This window comes from Pempheris klunzingeri, chromosome 20 (assembly GCF_042242105.1).
Source record: "Pempheris klunzingeri isolate RE-2024b chromosome 20, fPemKlu1.hap1, whole genome shotgun sequence".
NCBI classification, from domain to species: Eukaryota; Metazoa; Chordata; class Actinopteri; order Acropomatiformes; family Pempheridae; genus Pempheris; species Pempheris klunzingeri.
Window position 1 is genome coordinate 20,368,300 of NC_092031.1, and position 21,163 is coordinate 20,389,462.

Below are 21,163 nucleotides of genomic sequence, written 5' to 3' on the forward strand. Positions count from 1 at the left end.
AGTAATTGAATTAATTACTACTAAGCCCAATTATGTCTTCAAATGTAAAACAAATATTGTCAGAAATATATAATCGCATCTTATCATGAAAACACTGTATCAGTGCCACTAGTACAAATGGATGTTAGATGTTTAAATCCATGATGTCCACAAAGATTACTGTATAATGCTTAACATTGCTGATTGCCCAGCATAAGGCTACAATTCATAATTTTTATCAGAGAAACTGATGTAAAATCTTCACCAGGTTGCACACAAATTGACTGATCATAGATACTGCAAAATGAGATGAGATGATAGTATTCTATATCATTGTGTGGTATTTAATGCTCTTTGCATGCAAACCATAAAATAAATCTTTCAACAACTCAAGGTTTGCACTGTGCAGAAAAACTTTTGTTAAATTTCAATAATTTAAAAAATTGATCTAATGATATGATAATATGACAAAAGCTTTCATGCATATCATGTGCACAGCAGCACCATGATGGCACATCAAGCCACTTGATGGCACTATTGCACCATTTTTACAATGACACAGTGCTCAAGAGTTGCAGCAGTGAAACACGAGACAAAACCTTTGTATCTTTGTATTGTATATTGAATATATAAGTAAATATATATGCATGTAAATATGTTAAAACATACACATTTCATTTTATTGCTCATATCTACATGTGTGAGCATCAGTGCAAAAAAATTAACAACCACAAAGTTGAGTTGCACACATTAATTAAATGGGCCCTGTGGAGTTTACTTGTAAACAAACAGAAGATGTGTTTGCACACCATTGGCATTACATGTCCAGCGAATTACCTTCCTTATAAAACATTTGCAAAGCCAGTTCTTTAGGTATTAATCCTCTATTGTTTATGTTTACCAGCTAGCATACCTATTCTTTCTGTCCATGATTCGGCACATTGCTGCGTCTCTATTGTTATGGCTTCTGTGGGTCAGTTGAATTGTGTGACACCATTGGCAGGACCATGTGTCTGTGTATTTGTTTTTGTGGAAAACAAAATGGGCAACCATTTGAAGAAGAACACCGACATAGTATTACTATGTATTACTTTAGGACTAAAACTCCACAGGAAACCATTAACATACAAGTGCAAAGTATGTACTCTTTCTTTTAAAACCATGAATATATTATCTCACAACAGTATGTAACGCTTAGAAATACTCTATTATTGTCATTGTGAAATAAACAGAGGTTGATCAGGAGTCTATCAAACATTCAGGCCTGGCTTTAAAAGAAACACACACACACACACAAATGTAACCCCATGTAACCCCCCTACAATGTGCTATCTTGTAAGTTGGAGTTAGATGTTGTGTTAAAATGTGCTTTGGCGTGTTTTGCCCATAGTCACACCTCTACTGCATGTCAAGTATCCCTCCCAGTATGTGTGGCAATTTAACAAGCAGACTTGATGCTGTTACGTTATTTCCAAATGTTCACTGAGCATTACTACATTATTCTAGTGTTTTCCCCAGATGTACAATCAAATGGTTCAGGCTAAGGGTCAACGTCAAACAGCGACAGTTGATAAATTGCTGTGAGCAGCTACAAACACTACACCACTGAACAATACTCATTTAATACTGATTGCCTGACTCAACTGAAGTATCAACAGGAATGTCCTCATTGACGGATTCTACATTTGAACAAATCTCTCTATTGTATTGCTTACTTTATTCTCGTTTACCGTCCAAACCACAACCCCTGAACAGAATTTTAATGAAGTGAAAGATCACAACAGCAAGACAGAAGATTAAAATCTTTAAACTAAACTATGGTAGAGATATTGAAAAAGTCTCCATGTGTATTTAGAGTATTTATGTTAAAGTCACTTATTTGCCAGTTTATCTTTGAGACTTAGCTACAACTAATGCAGTCCAAAACTAGTGCATCACATTTATATCAGACAGGCAGAGGGAGAGTCTGATCCAGGCAAAGGATCAGGAAACCAGCCCAGGGCATCAAAGCAGCTGAAAGCCAGGCAGCCACGAAGAGACAGGATCCAGGAGGGACAGGGACAAAACTCGTGGTCAGAGAGAGAAGGCTGAGGTGATTACAGGGGCAGACTGGGTCAGCAACAGGCGATCAGTCTGGGAAAGAGTGCTGGAGAGTGTTGCATAGAGGAGTGATCTGGTACAGTCAGGTCTGGTAGTGAGTGAGCGAGTGAGTGAGTGAAAACTACGGAGAGGAGGGTTAACCAGAAGACTGACTGTGGCAATTATTGGAACAGAAAATATTTACGTGCAATATTAATATTTGCTTAGGTTTGTATCTGAAAAGTCTAAAGCCCTGCTTGTCACTCTGCAGGGCTTTGTTTACCCATTACACACCACAATACAAATGGTAGATCAAAAAAATATAAGCTAGAATGTGTGTTTTGGCAGTTGACAAATTAGCCTGAAGGAGGCACTTGCGGTGAGTTTGTCTAAAATGTATTTTTATTGTCTGGGAGCAGGAATCTGCTCAGTAAATTCTATTTGAATCTTTCACTTAGATTAATATCAACTGTTGTGTACAAATGTACATTGTTTATGGAAGCACCAAATGTGAAAAAAAGTGATCAAGTAACTGAAATTAATCACCAAATCATTACCAATTCTACTCTGGGACCATGAACAGTCATTCAGTATATGGGCAGTAGCAGTCAAGATATCATGGACATGCTAACAGACCAGCCTTTAGCCCCTCTGCTAGCTTGGCAGAACTTTCTTTAATGCTGGAATCAGTTCTGGTTAGCATAATTCAGCTCAGGATCTTTTATCGGAAATTTGAGGTTCCATTAAATAATTTGCCAATTGAACTCTACATGGGGTCTTTTTTCTTGAAAGCCACAGCCTTCCTCTGATTAAACTGAGACTTGTTCTTTTTTTGATTCCACTGGCACATCAAAATATCCCTGAAAGTTGTCCGGAATGTCTTGTTACACAGGGCATAGCACATGGGGTTGACTGTGCTGTTAACATAACACAACCAGTAACCTAGTGCCCATAGCGTTTCTGGAATACAGTCCTGACAGAAAGCGTTGACTAACACCATGATATTGTATGGTAACCATGTTGTAATGAAGGCAAACAGGATGGCACTGAGTGTCCGTGCTGCTTTCTTCTCATTTGCTTTTTTTTCATTCTTGCGCTTGTTGATCTCTGTCTTGGCCTTGGAGGCAAAGCGTTTGGCCATTGCAGCATCTTTCATGGTGAAGGCTGCAGGTGACTGGTCAGCAGGTGATGAGGTAACAGGGTTTGGTTGTGACCCTTTTTGACTTTTGTTGGATGATGATAGTTGCTTATCTTTGTTTTTCTTCACCTTAACAGATTTCTTACCATCTAGGTAGACAGACATACAGATAGATTAGATTGTTGTATATTTATATAAGTTTTTATATATATTGTAACTAGAACATTTAGTAGGGTTGTTTCGAACCTGTTGGAGGCCTTGATTGATCTGCACCATCAGCTTCCTCCTTCAAACTCTGGTTCCCAGAGGCATCAACGTCATTGTTGTTAAAGCTGTCACAGCTGCTGGGCTCTTCCTCATCTACTACGGTTGTTGTGGTGTTAACGGACCTCTTGGATGCATGGCGACCAGGCAGCAGTGATGCAAACTGGAAGCAGAATGTGCCACACCTGCCTCTGTTTCCTATTTCTTCTGATATGCTGGCATTGTCCTTGTTCATCTTATCTGAAGCCAACTGATTTAATTCATAGCTGCTACAGCTCTGAGAGCTCATTTGGCGTAGCATGACCGACGAATCCCTCTGGCTATTAGATGCACCTTCTCCACCTGCTCTTCCACTACCGCTCCCTTGATTCTGAGCCTTCCTTGAGCTGTTGTCTGCCCCAGATCCCTTAAGACCTTGTATATCTTTAGCACGCTTCTCTGTCTCCTGGTAGATCTTCCAAAACAGGAATGCCATAATAGTTACTGGCAAGTAGAATGCAGCGATAGCAGTGCAGAATGTAATGATGGGCTCCGACAGGAACTGGATGTAGCATTCATTAGGCTGGACTGTCCGCTCACCCACAATGTATTGCCAGAACAGGATGGCTGGAGCCCAGAGAATGAACGAGATGGACCAAGCTAATCCAATCATGGTCATAGCCCGCTTGGTTGTGCGCTTGGCCCGGTAGGTCAAAGGTCTGGTCACAGAGAAATACCTAAGAGGGCATGATAAGAAAGTAGGCAACTGTATACATATAGAGTAACTTTAACTGGGATGTACATTACTATCCACCAATATTTTATTAAAGATTCTACACAAAGGACGTATGTCATGTTTCTCATGGCTCTGGGTATGATAACATCATAATACCACATGGAAATATATGTTTTGTGATTTGAACTGACCTCTATTAAACAATCAGAATAACTCCTTATAAAACTAATCCACTAAAAATCTGCATTTACAGGTGCCATACATTATTCTAACCCATACATTTTTCATGTGGCTATTACCAACAATATATGATGGTGCCTAAGACCTTCATTTCAGTTAAACTTTTCAACAAAAAATTTAATAAATCATTTTCTGTTACCTGTCAAAGCTGATGACAAGTAGGTTCATGACTGAGGCATTACTGGCCACGTAGTCTATTGCAAGCCACAAGTCACAGACCACTGGCCCCAGAGCCCACTGGTCCATGATGATGTAGGTGGTATACAGGTTCATTGACAGTGTGCCAATGGTCAGGTCAGCAAATGCTAGGCTCAGCAGGTAGTAGTTGTTCACTGTCTTCAGTGCCTTATTGATCTTGAATGAGACCATCACTAGGATGTTGCCAACAACAGTGACAAGAGAAAGTGATCCAGTGAGGAAGACAATTATGATGACCTGAAGATAAAGAGGTATGAGAAAGAACCAAAGAAGGTGGTTAAGTGCATTACAGTGTGTTACAATAAATCAAAATTTCAAACCACAATCATAGTTTATTGCAAAGCTAGTGTGCTAGTGTGAGCTGAGCAAAATTTTGAAAGTTAGGGGGATATGAATTATCCTCAATAACAGAAAATGTCACAGAGGTAAATTCGATTGAATTGGGATATTGTCAGAGGTCTCTGAACCTTAGACTGAGTGCTGGATATCACCGGGATAAATTGAGAAAATGTGCTTTTTGGGATTTAGATGAACTGACCAAGTACAATACAAGGACAATATTATGCACAAGAAAATGTACAGGAAAACCTCTATTGGCAATAAATGGTACACAGACTGTACTTGCATAGCACCTTTCTAGTCTTTTCAACCACTCAGCACACTGCTACACTACATTCAGCCATTCACACATTCATTCATTCATTCATACAGTCAAAATGTGACCCAAGCGACTAAATATAGTCACGCTTGGGGTTTGGGGTTCAGTGTCCTGGCCAAGGACTCTTTAAGATGTGAACTGGAGAAGCTAGGGGTTGAACCACTACTCTCTAAACTGATGAGTTACCCACTCTACCTCTGAGCCACAGTTGCCCCGCCATCCCCTTTCTCCTGACAAAGCCTCAAGTGATTGCCAGCATCCACAGGTGTTTAATATTTAAAAATTCAACCATGGGCTGCCAGATTTTTAACTTTTGACTTACATTGAACTTCCAACTGTGCTGAAGAAAAGTATTACAACTGCAGGTGCTGTCATTTAAACCATATTAGAGCACAGCTACTGCTTGTACAAGATGATTATTGTAAGTGCCCTGGACAATTGAAAACTTTCTGCTGCATGCATCATTTTCAAAACAAACTGTTTTAGATTTGGATGAACATTAATTTTATTGACTTTATGATTACCTGATTGGCAGAAGCCAAGAAGTTTCAATTCAAACGCTGAAACTATTTAAGAACTACTATATTTTGTATTGTGGCAAATTAGGTATTTTTCAGGAAGGCAAATGCAGGAAGAAGTAAACTTTCAACCACCTTGGCATTTCATTTTTTTTCACACATTCGCATTACTCATCTCAATCTTCACCCTCAGGGGAACATGATGAAATAGGTTAGTTGCCTCGCCCATGGTGCTAAACGGTTCCACCAGCACAAATAACTATAACCATCATAAACAATATAAACATGAACAGCAAGCAATAGCAGGCACAACTGGCAACATTAGACTGCATGTAACACATCTAATAAATGTCCCTCTTTCACAAACAGTCTGAAAAATCACAAGGGCAATTTGGGAAGTCTCTGCCCGCTCATTTCCCAACACGCTACAATATACTATATAAGTTACTATAGGCGTCCCACAAATATCTGTTCTGGGTAGCATCTTCTATTCAAATTTATATGAATAATTCTAAGTCATATCTGGATCTCACACTAAAATGAACTTTTTTTTTCATGCAGGCATTTTATGTTTTTTAAAAATGAACTTAATTTCATAGGAATTGATGGATGGATGACCAAAATTTAACTTATCAAATCTTTATCTTTGACTTATCAAAGTACTTCACATAAAATGGAAAGAATCAAATCATCAATTACTTTAGACAAGTCTTTGCATAGATGCAAAGTTTATGTTGGAATGCTAATTATAAGTAACTTATAAATGAGCCAATAGATTCCATGGAGCTTTGGAGTAGACATGTGAAGACTATTTTTCTGGTGGTTAGAATACCTTGTTACTGAAGCCATGGAATTTACACAGTGAGGCCACAAAGGTACCCTGCCTGCTCTGTTATAGAGTACTTTCAACTTATAGTGTATATGTGTCTGGTTTTGGTAAAATCACAACTGATTGTTACCTGCAAGATAGTATGTCCTCCTAGTGGGTCAAAGGCCTCTGCTGGCAGCATTAATGTCCTGTTAAATGGTGAGTTAGTGAAGTTCCCTCCTTGCCAAGAGATATGACTGATATTATGCTGCTTCGACCCACTGACACCTTCAGATAATACAGCCTCCTGGTAAGAGCCACCTAAAAATGTGAAGAAACAAGCATTATTTTTTTTCATGCCACAATTCTAGGTATCACATCACAGATCAGGTCTCTTATAAACTAGAGGGTATATGTAATTTTATCAGAGATTTGGAGAGTCTACAGTTACTGTCCCTGAAAATAACAGATGTGAATGTGTTCCAATAACCCATTATTCCAAAACCCCAATAGTCCAAAAATTGTCACAGCCCTTATCTAACCCTAACCCCACAGAAACTTAACTGCCAACAACACCAACACAGCGATGTCACCTTGCAGCCTACATGTCAACTAAGGTGATGGGGGCCTGTGTCAACTGAGGTAAACTCTCATAGTTTTATTCCAACTTTGGAAATTTGTCTGCAACAGTAAAATACATTAAAAAAAAACACCCTGCTCCTTCAGCACCATGGGCAGGGATGGCAGTCACTGAACTGCCATCCACCCTTAAACAACTGCAGGAAGAGTATGTATGAAGAATGTGCCTGAGGAACAACAGTAATTTGTGTGAAATGCTTTTACAAAAGTTATTAAATATGTGTGACTTCCTAATATCTACATCACTTAATTTGTACTGGAGACAGCTACTAAGATGGCCCCCTCAGCTATGGTGATGGTGTTAGGCTGGTCTTTCATACCAGGAGAACTGTTGGTAAGGAAGTGGATAGAATCAGTGCTGAAGGTCAGGTTCATGATGACCAAGGAACATCTGGAAGAAAAGAGAAGAAAATAGGTTTTCAGGTGCAAAAATGAAGGACTGAAAGAAGCAATTTAACGTTATTCTTTGCCTCTAAGAAACTGCTGTTTTAAAATCAGTGGGGACAGCAGTTTTGAACACAGCAAATATGACCATCACTATAGGGAGATTGTGTTAGCAAATAGAGAAAATGTTCTGTAGCCAAAGCAAAAATTTACTGTATATCAGCGTTTCCCATATCTGGTCCTGGAGGCCCAGTGCTGTGCATATTTTAGATGTTTTCCTACTCCACCATAACTGATTCAAATGAATGGTTAATGATAAGGCCCCTGCAAATGGGATGATTTGAATCACCAACAAAGGAAGACCACAGACAATGGCAGATTAAGATCATGGGTTCCTAGACTACACCTTGTGTGGTGTCCCCTATCATATTACTAAAAATTGAGACAACTGAGTAATTCATTGACACTTTTACACAGCACATGTGTGCAGGGAGTATCACATACACAAAGACAGACAATAGGAACATAAACACACACAACTAAAGCCTATATGGCCTATGCCTAGAGCCGGCCCTGCCCGCAGCTTCTGCATTCATACATATATGTGTTCATAGAAATTACGTAAATGTTAATTAAATATATATCTGACACATTGCAACAACAGCTGAATCCTTCTAAACGGTTTTATGATAGATTTCACTAGGTCAGTAGAGCACTGAGTGTGTTCTTTGGTAAAAACTGATACAATAGACTACTGTCAAGTTATCCCCCCATCGCTAGCTCTGCAGAGTTTCTTTACCATCTGGACTGCCAGATTACAGATATCTGTCTTCAGTAAAGCTTTGCTGTGCAAACAGCTTCATTATTAGTGTGCTCATATAGAATGATGGCAGAGAAATATGTGAATCACTACACCATCCTTTCAGCATTGCAAAAACGATTCCATCCAACAGGCCAAACCAAAAGGAACACAAGATATGCAGTAAATGGTGCATATCCAGAATGCACAACCTCTGCAGCACTGGTCTATATAAGATACAATGTTGCTAAATGACATATGTCTATTAAAGAAAAGTTCACAAAAGACACTATATGAGTGCAGTTCATAACCTTAACCTCCATACATGTTAACAGTGCTAAAGAATGTGGAAAAATGTTCCGGGAGAGTTCAATCATCAGCTTCCATTGCATTGCTGATTCTGGCATAGATTAGCATAGCCTGTAAAGAATAGACGATATTACTAATACAGGCTGTACTAATTAAAGCCAGAACCATCATATCTTCTCAGAAAATGTCTTCAGTCCGTGCCTTTAGCTGTGGTGTATGATGTTGGAGAGGAGAAAGGCTTGATACTTTTAGCTTAAGGGCTACACAAATAGCTAAACAAATAGATAAAACGCACATTATACAAAATGGAACCCCAAAATGCTCAATGTAATGCTATACAGTACAAAATAAATAATCATATAAATAAAATATCTCAATAAGCCAACAATTGGTGAAGTAAACGTGGAAATCATTAAAACTCAGCAATGTTAACATTACATTGAAGGAGTTATTGACCACTGTAATTTTTGCTATGGCCCATACTGCCGGTGGGAAAATCTGTTCCTGAAGTGACTTTAATGTAAGTAATATGGGTCAAAAGCCACCACATTCTTTATTGCAAAAATGCCCTGTAAGTTCAATTGAAGCTAATATGAGGATTCAGCGGCATATGTTAAACTTATTAAATGGATATCTAGTACGGGAAACACAAAGGAATTTTGTACCAAAATGACTATAACTTTTAAAGATAATTGCTTAACTCGTCTGACAATTACATTTAACTTAACTGAACTGAACAATTTCTGCTTTTTACATTTTTGCGCAGAAATGGGATTGTAGATTTCATCTCAAATGACTTCCATTGAAACTTGCTTAGAGAAAACTTTTGAAAGGGGATCACTTCAGGGTCAATGTGGGTAAGAGGCATAATACACCCATCAATAACTCTTTCAATGTACAGATGGACATGTTATTGCTGTTTAAAGCTAGACTTGTAAAGAATACAATCCTGTCCAAAAAAGGAAATATCCCATCTAGGCTGTCAAATTACTATTTGTTTTAAGTTGCTCAAGATTTCTGGCCAATTTCTGCATGCATGAAAAATTAAAAAAATACTGGCCTAAACCGAAATTAGTTTATTGTCTCTTTTATAGTTGTGTGTCATGAAAGTTGCAAAAGATGTATTCCCAAGATATGTGGGAAACACTACCATGTTGCAATATTTAATATGGTCTAACATTAAAATCATTTTGAGGCACTGTTCACGTGGTTTATCACTCTAAACCCTGTTTGATTTGTGATCATCATTAATTAGGTAGTAGACCAAACAATTTAGAACAATGCAAAGACTACTACCCATATCACAAACTGGTTAACTAAGTTTTCATAGATTGAGAATAATTTTGCTGGCTTCTGATATACTATGAATTTGCAACTGCATACTTGCTTCAGTTTAGAAAAAACATCTTGCGTCCCAGACATTTTAATCTCTCTCTCCCTCTTTCTGTTTATGCAACAAATACATGTATAAGCAAAACATTACCTCAAACTCAAAAGCTTGACGCAAAAGCCAAATGGTGAGTTTCTATAATGAAATGCACTTACCAGTCAACTCTGGTTCCCAGTTTCCAATATGATATCCTGCTGGGAAGCTCAGCTCTGTTCATGCAGCATGCATCTCTCTGCTGTGACTCAGACTGCTCAGTTAGTGTGTGACTATAACCTCCAGCTCCTCCTTTCACAAATGCCACTGTCTGCAGTGGAACTTCACATAACTGGGCTGTTACATGACAAAGGCAATTGTGGGAGTTTTTATGAGGGGACCAAATAGGATGTGACATGCCCTTTTCCATTTTGATGTAGTGAAAAGCTACTGCTGCCAAACAAACTCTGACTTTCTATGATCTACAATTTGTGTATTCTTATAAAAACTAGTGAGAATACTCACTAATGAGTGAGAATACAACTGAGTTTCAGCTCAGAATAAAGTACTGCAGCAAATTATCTGTCACCACATGAATCATAAATGAGCTGCAAGCTGTATTTATCTTGCTTGGAAAAGAAAAAAAAATGTCAACACTTGTCATGGAAGCCTGGGCTTTAATAGACACTGTACCATGTCAAAGGACTTAAGTTAAGTAAATGTGATGCAGCATTGCTAAATGTGTCACTTGCTGAACTTTAGTATTAAATCAGATGGTGATTCACATTTCAAAGTCTTTGGACTAGGAGACAACAGGATGGTGACGTATTCACGCAAGTGGATATGCCACTCCAAGATGGCGGACAAGCCCGCGAAAATTGAGCAGTACAGAACAAGAGCACAATGGAGACTGTAATTTACTAGTCTAAACACTAGGGTGCAGGACACTGCTGAGTGTGTAACGTTGACTGTAATTTACAGGTCTAAACACTATGGTGCAGGACACCACTGAATGTGTAATGGTGCTGACCGCGCCCGTAATTTAGATGGAGGTGCGTGAATGTATGTGTGTGCATGTGTAAATGCAGACGTGTAGGTTAGTATTGAAAGAGAAAGAGGAAAGGAAAGCACTCAAAGCACAGCAAAGAGGGTCTTAACTGTCGCAGAAACACACAGTAACCGTCTATTTTATCGCTCAGTGACTTGACTGGTAAACGATTGTGGCGCTGGTCCGTTTACTGGCTTTGTCAACACAACCGACACCATCTGGCTTCGGATGGGTCCGTTGTACCTCTGCGTCGGCGGTGTAAACAGTGTGCTGGTCCTCGGATGGCAGCGTAGGAACAGTGGGAGTTGAAAGGTTGTAAAAGCTATCCTTCTCTTTCTGGAGAGAAAAGCAAACTGTCTCTGCCTTCTTCAGGTAAAAATGAGGGGAAAAGCCCCGGATTGCTCCGGTGAAGGACACAAAACGAAACCAAATGCAGGGAAACAAAAACAGGGACAAAAACAGACAGTTGCTCGTCCAGCGAGTGTGGGGGAGGCTGTTACCTAGGTTTTACAGGGACGTCTGATCAGCGAACACCTCCTGTAGCAACTTGCGTCACAGTGGAAAGGTGGTGTGGCTTCGGTGTTCGCTAGTTTTATGCTTTTAGTGACGCCATGGCCATACCGTGGGCTCCTCCTGGAGTCTGGTGGTTTTTCTCCCAATGACAACCCATGGTTTGGATCCTGGCCAAACCTCCAGCCTAGTTTTTTTGGTTTTACCGCCTGAGGGAGTGTTGGTGCCGACCCTTGTTTCAGGCTTTGGAATTTACATGTAGGCCCCTCTTTTGTTCTGCCACGTGGTGAAGGCCCAACAGCTCTTTCAAGGAAACAGCATCTTCTTTCAGGGCCTGGGTATCTCAAACAGTAGAGCATCAGACTTTTAATCTGAGGGTCCAGGATTCAAGTCCCTGTTCAGGTGCTCTGACAGTTGCTGACATTCTGGTTGTTGGTTTTCTATGGTGTAGTGATGTTGTCGGATGGAACCCCATCACTGGTCACTGGTTAACCCTAACCAGTGACTATTTGTCTTGGTTCAAGGTTTTTCAAAGTATTTAAAATCAAATGTCAGTTTTCTCAAAATGCACCAGGAGAATTCAGGATTCAGTGCAGTAGAGGTTTATTGTCGACAACAAAACCCAAGACCAGAACAAGATCAATCCTTGCACAGCTCCAGAACTGTTCCTGAACAGCTCTGGCACTTACACTAACTGCATGCTTTAAAAACAAACTGTAAAATGATATATTTGGTTACATTCTGTTTACATTGTATCACACTCATTATTTGGTTGGTTACATAATCCATCACACTTTTTATTTGATTACCAGGAATACATTTCTTTCAAAATAGTCTGTGTTATAGTTGATCAACACACCTTATATCATACTAAGTCATTGAGTTGCACATCTAAATCAATTCATACTAGGTTATTGAGTTACTAGATTATTAAGTTACACATCTTAATCAATACACTATGTGATACCTCAACATTTGATGCCACATTTCCTCCCTGCTCAAACCTAATACTCTTCCTCGGCAATAAGGGATCCGTGTACCATTACAAACAGGGAAAAACATATATTCTAGCAGCAAATTTCATGGGGCATTGTTTACGTAATATCTGCTCCTTGGTGAATGGAAAGGACTCTCTTTGATCAGGGTGGTCCTCTGCAGGCCATGTTACCTGGAAATGGTTAGGGGTGTTGTCATCCGCACGGTTGCTTCTCCATGATGACCAGTTACTTGGTCCTGGCATAGCCTGGGGAATCCATCCTCTGGGTTGGTGAAATATCCCTGTCGGTCTCCCCACAGTCCTGGTGCTGGTCTCTTGATGACTGGTGCTGTTGGAAGCCATGGTCCTGGTGGTGGTCTCTCGAAGACTGGTGCTGGTTGCATCCTTGGGTCCCTTGGGGCGCCGGTCCAGTGGTTCTCCCGAGCACTGTTATGAGGATGCTGAAGCCAGCCTGGTGAATGGGACGGCCCACGGTTCGCCTGTGATACTGCAGGTGGAGGACTAACTGGTTCAATGCCAGGAGGCCTGGGTTGTTAGTGTCTGCAGATAAGAGCAAGTTATCCTGCAACATGTTCACCAACAGTTATTGATGATTGAACATTTTATTAGGTGTACTTTGCGATGCACTTCCCCTCGATGTATTTAAAACTTCGTCAGTAGGAAAGAGAAAAATCCAGAGTACTTGTCTTCAGAAACACCTTGTGATCCTGGCCATACTTTTCGCTGGTTTCGGCAAAGGCAGTGGCATTATTGAAGCAACCGCATTGAAGCGGACATTTTGACATTAGCAAAAGCTGTTTCAAGGAGAAAAAAAACCAAAGGCTTTTTTCAGGGCCTGGGTAGCTCTTTTAATACCCAGGTTGGTAATGGTTAAACGTGAAGTAATCAAGCTTTTCACCGACAGTTATTGATGATTGAACATTCCATTAGCTGTATTTTGCATTGCACTTCCCCTTAACAGTACCGATGTGTTTAAAACATCTTCAATAGGAAAGAGAAAAACCCAAAGTACTTGTCTTCAGAAACACCTTGGGATCCTGGCCGTACTTTTCACTGGTGTCATCCCAGTTTCGGCAAAGGCAGTGGCTACGGACATTGTTTGACCTTAGCAAAAGCTATTTCAAGGAAAAAACACCCAAAGGCTTTTTTTCAGGGCCTGGGTAGCTCAGACGGCAGAGCATCAGACTTTTAATCTGAGGGTCCAGGGTTCAAGTCCCTGTTCAGGCGCTCTGTTCACAGTTGCTGACGTTCGAGTTGTTGGTTTTCAGTGGTGTGGTGCTTCCATATGTACTCTTGCAATGTCAATTGGTAAATCCCACATTACCAGTAATAGGGTAACCATTACCATCAGCGCCTTAAGTGGGCTTTTCTTCTGTGACGTTCATTTGCATTTACCATGAAAAATGCCTTGTGCAAGCATAAAACTCTGCTCCTGTCACATACAGGCACATTTTTGTTAGATATGATTAAGCCCAGGAGGATACAAAAACTTATCATGGAATTATAACCTTTGATTGACATTGGAACATCTCAGGAGATTCAAGGTATCAAAAGTGCTGGGACACTTCAGAAGTTGTCGTTGCTTGTCCGTCGTCAATGTGAAATCAGAGAGTGAGAAGTGCAAAGTCTACCTCTTCTATGCCGAAATAGCTCAGTTGGGATAGCGTTAGACTGAAGATCTAAAGGTCCCTGGTTCGATCCCGGGTTTCGGCAGAAGCCGGTGTTCCTTCTTTGTGCAATGTCAACATGTTCACTGTATTAGCCAAGGAATGCGTTCCTTCAGCGATAGGACGCTATGGCAACGGATTTAGTGCTGCTTCATCTCACGTCAAAGAGGAGTATCCTGACGTGCACAGACTCCTCAAAACAGGCTGGTAATGGTTAAACGAGAAGTAATCAAGCTTTTCACCAACAGTTATTGATGACTGAACATTCCATTAGCTGTATTTTGCATTGCACTTCCCCTTAACAGTACCGATGTGTTTAAAACATCTTCAATAGGAAAGAGAAAAACCCAAAGTACTTGTCTTCAGAAACACCTTGGGATCCTGGCCGTACTTTTCGCTGGTGTCATCCCAGTTTCGGCAAAGGCAGTGGCTACGGACATTGTTTGACCTTAGCAAAAGCTATTTCAAGGAAAAAACACCCAAAGGCTTTTTTTCAGGGCCTGGGTAGCTCAGACGGCAGAGCATCAGACTTTTAATCTGAGGGTCCAGGGTTCAAGTCCCTGTTCAGGCGCTCTGTTCACAGTTGCTGACGTTCGAGTTGTTGGTTTTCAGTGGTGTGGTGCTTCCATATGTACTCTTGCAATGTCAACTGGTAAATCCCACATTACCAGTAATAGGCTAACCATTACCATCAGCGCCTTAAGTGGGCTTTTCTTCTGTGACGTTCATTTGCATTTACCATGAAAAAGGCCTTGTGCAAGCATAAAACTCTGCTCCTGTCACATACAGGCACATTTTTGTTAGATATGATTAAGCCCAGGAGGATACAAAAACTTATCATGGAATGATAACCTTTGATTGACATTGGAACATCTCAGGAGATTCAAGGTATCAAAAGTGCTGGGACACTTCAGAAGTTGTCGTTGCTTGTCCGTCGTCAATGTGAAATCAGACAGTGAGAAGTGCAAAGTTTGCCTCTTCTGTGCCGAAATAGCTCAGTTGGGAGAGCGTTAGACTGAAGATCTAAAGGTCCCTGGTTCGATCCCGGGTTTCGGCAGAAGCCGGTGTTCCTTCTTTGTGCAATGTCAACATGTTCACTGTATTAGCCAAGGAATGCGTTCCTTCAGCGATAGGACGCTATGGCAACGGATTTAGTGCTGCTTCATCTCACGTCAAAGAGGAGTATCCTGACGTGCACAGACTCCTCAAAACAGGCTGGTAATGGTTAAACGTGAAGTAATCAAGCTTTTCACCAACAATTATTGATGATTGAACATTCCATTAGCTGTATTTTAGCTGTTACTTCCCCTTAACAGTACCGATGTGTTTAAAACATCTTCAATAGGAAAGAGAAAAACCCAAAGTACTTGTCTTCAGAAACACCTTGGGATCCTGGCCGTACTTTTCGCTGGTGTCATCCCAGTTTCGGCAAAGGCAGTGGCTACGGACATTGTTTGACCTTAGCAAAAGCTATTTCAAGGAAAAAACACCCAAAGGCTTTTTTTCAGGGCCTGGGTAGCTCAGATGGCAGAGCATCAGACTTTTAATCTGAGGGTCCAGGGTTCAAGTCCCTGTTCAGGCGCTCTGTTCACAGTTGCTGACGTTCGAGTTGTTGGTTTTCAGTGGTGTGGTGCTTCCATATGTACTCTTGCAATGTCAATTGGTAAATCCCACATTACCAGTAATAGGGTAACCATTACCATCAGCGCCTTAAGTGGGCTTTTCTTCTGTGACGTTCATTTGCATTTACCATGAAAAATGCCTTGTGCAAGCATAAAACTCTGCTCCTGTCACATACAGGCACATTTTTGTTAGATATGATTAAGCCCAGGAGGATACAAAAACTTATCATGGAATTATAACCTTTGATTGACATTGGAACATCTCAGGAGATTCAAGGTATCAAAAGTGCTGGGACACTTCAGAAGTTGTCGTTGCTTGTCCGTCGTCAATGTGAAATCAGAGAGTGAGAAGTGCAAAGTCTACCTCTTCTATGCCGAAATAGCTCAGTTGGGATAGCGTTAGACTGAAAATCTAAAGGTCCCTGGTTCGATCCCGGGTTTCGGCAGAAGCCGGTGTTCCTTCTTTGTGCAATGTCAACATGTTCACTGTATTAGCCAAGGAATGCGTTCCTTCAGCGATAGGACGCTATGGCAACGGATTTAGTGCTGCTTCATCTCACGTCAAAGAGGAGTATCCTGACGTGCACAGACTCCTCAAAACAGGCTGGTAATGGTTAAACGAGAAGTAATCAAGCTTTTCACCAACAGTTATTGATGACTGAACATTCCATTAGCTGTATATTGCATTGCACTTCCCCTTAACAGTACAGATGTGTTTAAAACATCTTCAATAGGAAAGAGAAAAACCCAAAGTACTTGTCTTCAGAAACACCTTGGGATCCTGGCCGTACTTTTCGCTGGTGTCATCCCAGTTTCGGCAAAGGCAGTGGCTACGGACATTGTTTGACCTTAGCAAAAGCTATTTCAAGGAAAAAACACCCAAAGGCTTTTTTTCAGGGCCTGGGTAGCTCAGACGGCAGAGCATCAGACTTTTAATCTCAGGGTCCAGGGTTCAAGTCCCTGTTCAGGCGCTCTGTTCACAGTTGCTGACGTTCGAGTTGTTGGTTTTCAGTGGTGTGGTGCTTCCATATGTACTCTTGCAATGTCAACTGGTAAATCCCACATTACCAGTAATAGGCTAACCATTACCATCAGCGCCTTAAGTGGGCTTTTCTTCTGTGACGTTCATTTGCATTTACCATGAAAAAGGCCTTGTGCAAGCATAAAACTCTGCTCCTGTCACATACAGGCACATTTTTGTTAGATATGATTAAGCCCAGGAGGATACAAAAACTTATCATGGAATTATAACCTTTGATTGACATTGGAACATCTCAGGAGATTCAAGGTATCAAAAGTGCTGGGACACTTCAGAAGTTGTCGTTGCTTGTCCGTCGTCAATGTGAAATCAGAGAGTGAGAAGTGCAAAGTTAGCCTCTTCTGTGCCGAAATAGCTCAGTTGGGAGAGCGTTAGACTAAAGATCTAAAGGTCCCTGGTTCGATCCCGGGTTTTGGCAGAAGCCGGTGTTCCTTCTTTGTGCAATGTCAACATGTTCACTGTATTAGCCAAGGAATGCGTTCCTTCAGCGATAGGACGCTATGGCAACGGATTTAGTGCTGCTTCATCTCACGTCAAAGAGGAGTATCCTGACGTGCACAGACTCCTCAAAACAGGCTGGTAATGGTTAAACGTGAAGTAATCAAGCTTTTCACCAACAGTTATTGATGACTGAACATTCCATTAGCTGTATTTTGCATTGCACTTCCCCTTAACAGTACCGATGTGTTTAAAACATCTTCAATAGGAAAGAGAAAAACCCAAAGTACTTGTCTTCAGAAACACCTTGGGATCCTGGCCGTACTTTTCGCTGGTGTCATCCCAGTTTCGGCAAAGGCAGTGGCTACGGACATTGTTTGACCTTAGCAAAAGCTATTTCAAGGAAAAAACACCCAAAGGCTTTTTTTCAGGGCCTGGGTAGCTCAGATGGCAGAGCATCAGACTTTTAATCTGAGGGTCCAGGGTTCAAGTCCCTGTTCAGGCGCTCTGTTCACAGTTGCTGACGTTCAAGTTGTTGGTTTTCAGTGGTGTGGTGCTTCCATATGTACTCTTGCAATGTCAACTGGTAAATCCCACATTACCAGTAATAGGCTAACCATTACCATCAGCGCCTTAAGTGGGCTTTTCTTCTGTGACGTTCATTTGCATTTACCATGAAAAATGCCTTGTGCAAGCATAAAACTCTGCTCCTGTCACATACAGGCACATTTTTGTTAGATATGATTAAGCCCAGGAGGATACAAAAACTTATCATGGAATTATAACCTTTGATTGACATTGGAACATCTCAGGAGATTCAAGGTATCAAAAGTGCTGGGACACTTCAGAAGTTGTCGTTGCTTGTCCGTCGTCAATGTGAAATCAGACAGTGAGAAGTGCAAAGTTTGCCTCTTCTGTGCCGAAATAGCTCAGTTGGGAGAGCGTTAGACTGAAGATCTAAAGGTCCCTGGTTCGATCCCGGGTTTCGGCAGAAGCTGGTGTTCCTTCTTTGTGCAATGTCAACATGTTCACTGTATTAGCCAAGGAATGCGTTCCTTCAGCGATAGGACGCTATGGCAACGGATTTAGTGCTGCTTCATCTCACGTCAAAGAGGAGTGTCCTGACGTGCACAGACTCCTCAAAACAGGCTGGTAATGGTTAAACGTGAAGTAATCAAGCTTTTCACCAACAGTTATTGATGATTGAACATTCCATTAGCTGTATTTTGCATTGCACTTCCCCTTAACAGTACCGATGTGTTTAAAACATCTTCAATAGGAAAGAGAAAAACCCAAAGTACTTGTCTTCAGAAACACCTTGGGATCCTGGCCGTACTTTTCGCTGGTGTCATCCCAGTTTCGGCAAAGGCAGTGGCTACGGACATTGTTTGACCTTAGCAAAAGCTATTTCAAGGAAAAAACACCCAATGGCTTTTTTTCAGGGCCTGGGTAGCTCAGACGGCAGAGCATCAGACTTTTAATCTGAGGGTCCAGGGTTCAAGTCCCTGTTCAGGCGCTCTGTTCACAGTTGCTGACGTTCGAGTTGTTGGTTTTCAGTGGTGTGGTGCTTCCATATGTAGTCTTGCAATGTCAACTGGTAAATCCCACATTACCAGTAATAGGCTAACCATTACCATCAGCGCCTTAAGTGGGCTTTTCTTCTGTGACGTTCATTTGCATTTACCATGAAAAAGGCCTTGTGCGAGCATAAAACTCTGCTCCTGTCACATACAGGCACATTTTTGTTAGATATGATTAAGCCCAGGAGGATACAAAAACTTATCATGGAATTATAACCTTTGATTGACATTGGAACATCTCAGGAGATTCAAGGTATCAAAAGTGCTGGGACACTTCAGAAGTTGTCGTTGCTTGTCCGTCGTCAATGTGAAATCAGAGAGTGAGAAGTGCAAAGTTTGCCTCTTCTGTGCCGAAATAGCTCAGTTGGGAGAGCGTTAGACTGAAGATCTAAAGGTCCCTGGTTCGATCCTGGGTTTCGGCAGAAGCCAGTGTTCCTTCTTTGTGCAATGTCAACATGTTCACTGTATTAGCCAAGGAATGCGTTCCTTCAGCGATAGGACGCTATGGCAACGGATTTAGTGCTGCTTCATCTCACGTCAAAGAGGAGTATCCTGACGTGCACAGACTCCTCAAAACAGGCTGGTAATGGTTAAACGTGAAGTAATCAAGCTTTTCACCAACAGTTATTGATGATTGAACATTCCATTAGCTGTATTTTGCATTGCACTTCCCCTTAACAGTACCGATGTGTTTAAAACATCTTCAATAGGAAAGAGAAAAACCCAAAGTACTTGTCTTCAGAAACACCTTGGGATCCTGGCCGTACTTTTCGCTGGTGTCATCCCAGTTTCGGCAAAGGCAGTGGCTACGGACATTGTTTGACCTTAGCAAAAGCTATTTCAAGGAAAAAACACCCAAAGGCTTTTTTTCAGGGCCTGGGTAGCTCAGATGGCAGAGCATCAGACTTTTAATCTGAGGGTCCAGGGTTCAAGTCCCTGTTCAGGCGCTCTGTTCACAGTTGCTGACGTTCAAGTTGTTGGTTTTCAGTGGTGTGGTGCTTCCATATGTACTCTTGCAATGTCAACTGGTAAATCCCACATTACCAGTAATAGGCTAACCATTACCATCAGCGCCTTAAGTGGGCTTTTCTTCTGTGACGTTCATTTGCATTTACCATGAAAAATGCCTTGTGCAAGCATAAAACTCTGCTCCTGTCACATACAGGCACATTTTTGTTAGATATGATTAAGCCCAGGAGGATACAAAAACTTATCATGGAATTATAACCTTTGATTGACATTGGAACATCTCAGGAGATTCAAGGTATCAAAAGTGCTGGGACACTTCAGAAGTTGTCGTTGCTTGTCCGTCGTCAATGTGAAATCAGACAGTGAGAAGTGCAAAGTTTGCCTCTTCTGTGCCGAAATAGCTCAGTTGGGAGAGCGTTAGACTGAAGATCTAAAGGTCCCTGGTTCGATCCCGGGTTTCGGCAGAAGCTGGTGTTCCTTCTTTGTGCAATGTCAACATGTTCACTGTATTAGCCAAGGAATGCGTTCCTTCAGCGATAGGACGCTATGGCAACGGATTTAGTGCTGCTTCATCTCACGTCAAAGAGGAGTGTCCTGATGTGCACAGACTCCTCAAAACAGGCTGGTAATGGTTAAACGTGAAGTAATCAAGCTTTTCACCAACAGTTATTGATGATTGAACATTCCATTAGCTGTATTTTGCATTGCACTTCCCCTTAACAGTACCGATGTGTTTAAAACATCTTCAATAGGAAAGAGAAAAACCCAAAGTACTTGTCTTCAGAAACACCTTGGGATCCTGGCCGTACTTTTCGCTGGTGTCATCCCAGTTTCGGCAAAGGCAGTGGCTACGGACATTGTTTGACCTTAGCAAAAGCTATTTCAAGGAAAAAACACCCAATGGCTTTTTTTCAGGGCCTGGGTAGCTCAGACGGCAGAGCATCAGACTTTTAATCTGAGGGTCCAGGGTTCAAGTCCCTGTTCAGGCGCTCTGTTCACAGTTGCTGACGTTCGAGTTGTTGGTTTTCAGTGGTGTGGTGCTTCCATATGTACTCTTGCAATGTCAACTGGTAAATCCCACATTACCAGTAATAGGCTAACCATTACCATCAGCGCCTTAAGTGGGCTTTTCTTCTGTGACGTTCATTTGCATTTACCATGAAAAAGGCCTTGTGCGAGCATAAAACTCTGCTCCTGTCACA

General features: G+C 41.3%; 1 protein-coding gene and 12 non-coding genes across 13 annotated transcripts; 12 read left to right on the forward strand and 1 right to left on the reverse strand.

Moving 5' to 3' along the window:
• Positions 1-2,824: 2,824 nt before the first annotated feature.
• chrm3b (cholinergic receptor, muscarinic 3b) lies at positions 2,825-7,611 on the reverse strand. Its single transcript, XM_070852297.1, has 5 exons — positions 7,494-7,611; positions 6,749-6,789; positions 4,555-4,850; positions 3,443-4,176; positions 2,825-3,345 (listed from the first exon to the last, which is right to left on the reverse strand). The coding sequence occupies exons 1-5, from the start codon at positions 7,609-7,611 to the stop codon at positions 2,825-2,827; spliced, it is 1,710 nt and encodes a 569-aa protein (XP_070708398.1).
• Positions 7,612-13,800: 6,189 nt separating this feature from the next.
• Positions 13,801-13,873, forward strand: trnak-uuu (transfer RNA lysine (anticodon UUU)). Its single transcript has one exon. It is a non-coding gene; the product is annotated as a tRNA-Lys (tRNA).
• Positions 13,874-14,811: 938 nt separating this feature from the next.
• trnak-uuu (transfer RNA lysine (anticodon UUU)) lies at positions 14,812-14,884 on the forward strand. The gene has a single exon. It is a non-coding gene; the product is annotated as a tRNA-Lys (tRNA).
• Positions 14,885-15,297: 413 nt separating this feature from the next.
• Positions 15,298-15,370, forward strand: trnaf-gaa (transfer RNA phenylalanine (anticodon GAA)). Its single transcript has one exon. It is a non-coding gene; the product is annotated as a tRNA-Phe (tRNA).
• Positions 15,371-15,822: 452 nt separating this feature from the next.
• On the forward strand, positions 15,823-15,895 carry trnak-uuu (transfer RNA lysine (anticodon UUU)). Its single transcript has one exon. It is a non-coding gene; the product is annotated as a tRNA-Lys (tRNA).
• Positions 15,896-16,308: 413 nt separating this feature from the next.
• On the forward strand, positions 16,309-16,381 carry trnaf-gaa (transfer RNA phenylalanine (anticodon GAA)). Its single transcript has one exon. It is a non-coding gene; the product is annotated as a tRNA-Phe (tRNA).
• A 938-nt stretch (positions 16,382-17,319) lies between these two features.
• On the forward strand, positions 17,320-17,392 carry trnaf-aaa (transfer RNA phenylalanine (anticodon AAA)). The gene has a single exon. It is a non-coding gene; the product is annotated as a tRNA-Phe (tRNA).
• Positions 17,393-17,844: 452 nt separating this feature from the next.
• Positions 17,845-17,917, forward strand: trnak-uuu (transfer RNA lysine (anticodon UUU)). Its single transcript has one exon. It is a non-coding gene; the product is annotated as a tRNA-Lys (tRNA).
• A 413-nt stretch (positions 17,918-18,330) lies between these two features.
• On the forward strand, positions 18,331-18,403 carry trnaf-gaa (transfer RNA phenylalanine (anticodon GAA)). The gene has a single exon. It is a non-coding gene; the product is annotated as a tRNA-Phe (tRNA).
• Positions 18,404-18,855: 452 nt separating this feature from the next.
• On the forward strand, positions 18,856-18,928 carry trnak-uuu (transfer RNA lysine (anticodon UUU)). Its single transcript has one exon. It is a non-coding gene; the product is annotated as a tRNA-Lys (tRNA).
• Positions 18,929-19,866: 938 nt separating this feature from the next.
• On the forward strand, positions 19,867-19,939 carry trnak-uuu (transfer RNA lysine (anticodon UUU)). Its single transcript has one exon. It is a non-coding gene; the product is annotated as a tRNA-Lys (tRNA).
• Positions 19,940-20,352: 413 nt separating this feature from the next.
• Positions 20,353-20,425, forward strand: trnaf-gaa (transfer RNA phenylalanine (anticodon GAA)). Its single transcript has one exon. It is a non-coding gene; the product is annotated as a tRNA-Phe (tRNA).
• A 452-nt stretch (positions 20,426-20,877) lies between these two features.
• On the forward strand, positions 20,878-20,950 carry trnak-uuu (transfer RNA lysine (anticodon UUU)). The gene has a single exon. It is a non-coding gene; the product is annotated as a tRNA-Lys (tRNA).
• The last annotated feature ends 213 nt before the right edge of the window (positions 20,951-21,163 follow it).

Coding starts and splice junctions, on each gene's coding strand:
- chrm3b (XM_070852297.1), bottom strand. CDS start 7,611: ATGAACCTGACCTTCAGCACTGATTCTATCCACTTCCTTACCAACAGT. Junction 4,851..6,748: donor GAGGACATACTATCTTGCAG/GTAACAATCAGT, acceptor CTTTATCTTCAG/GTCATCATAATTGTCTTCCT. Junction 4,177..4,554: donor CTTGTCATCAGCTTTGACAG/GTAACAGAAAAT, acceptor ATGCCCTCTTAG/GTATTTCTCTGTGACCAGAC.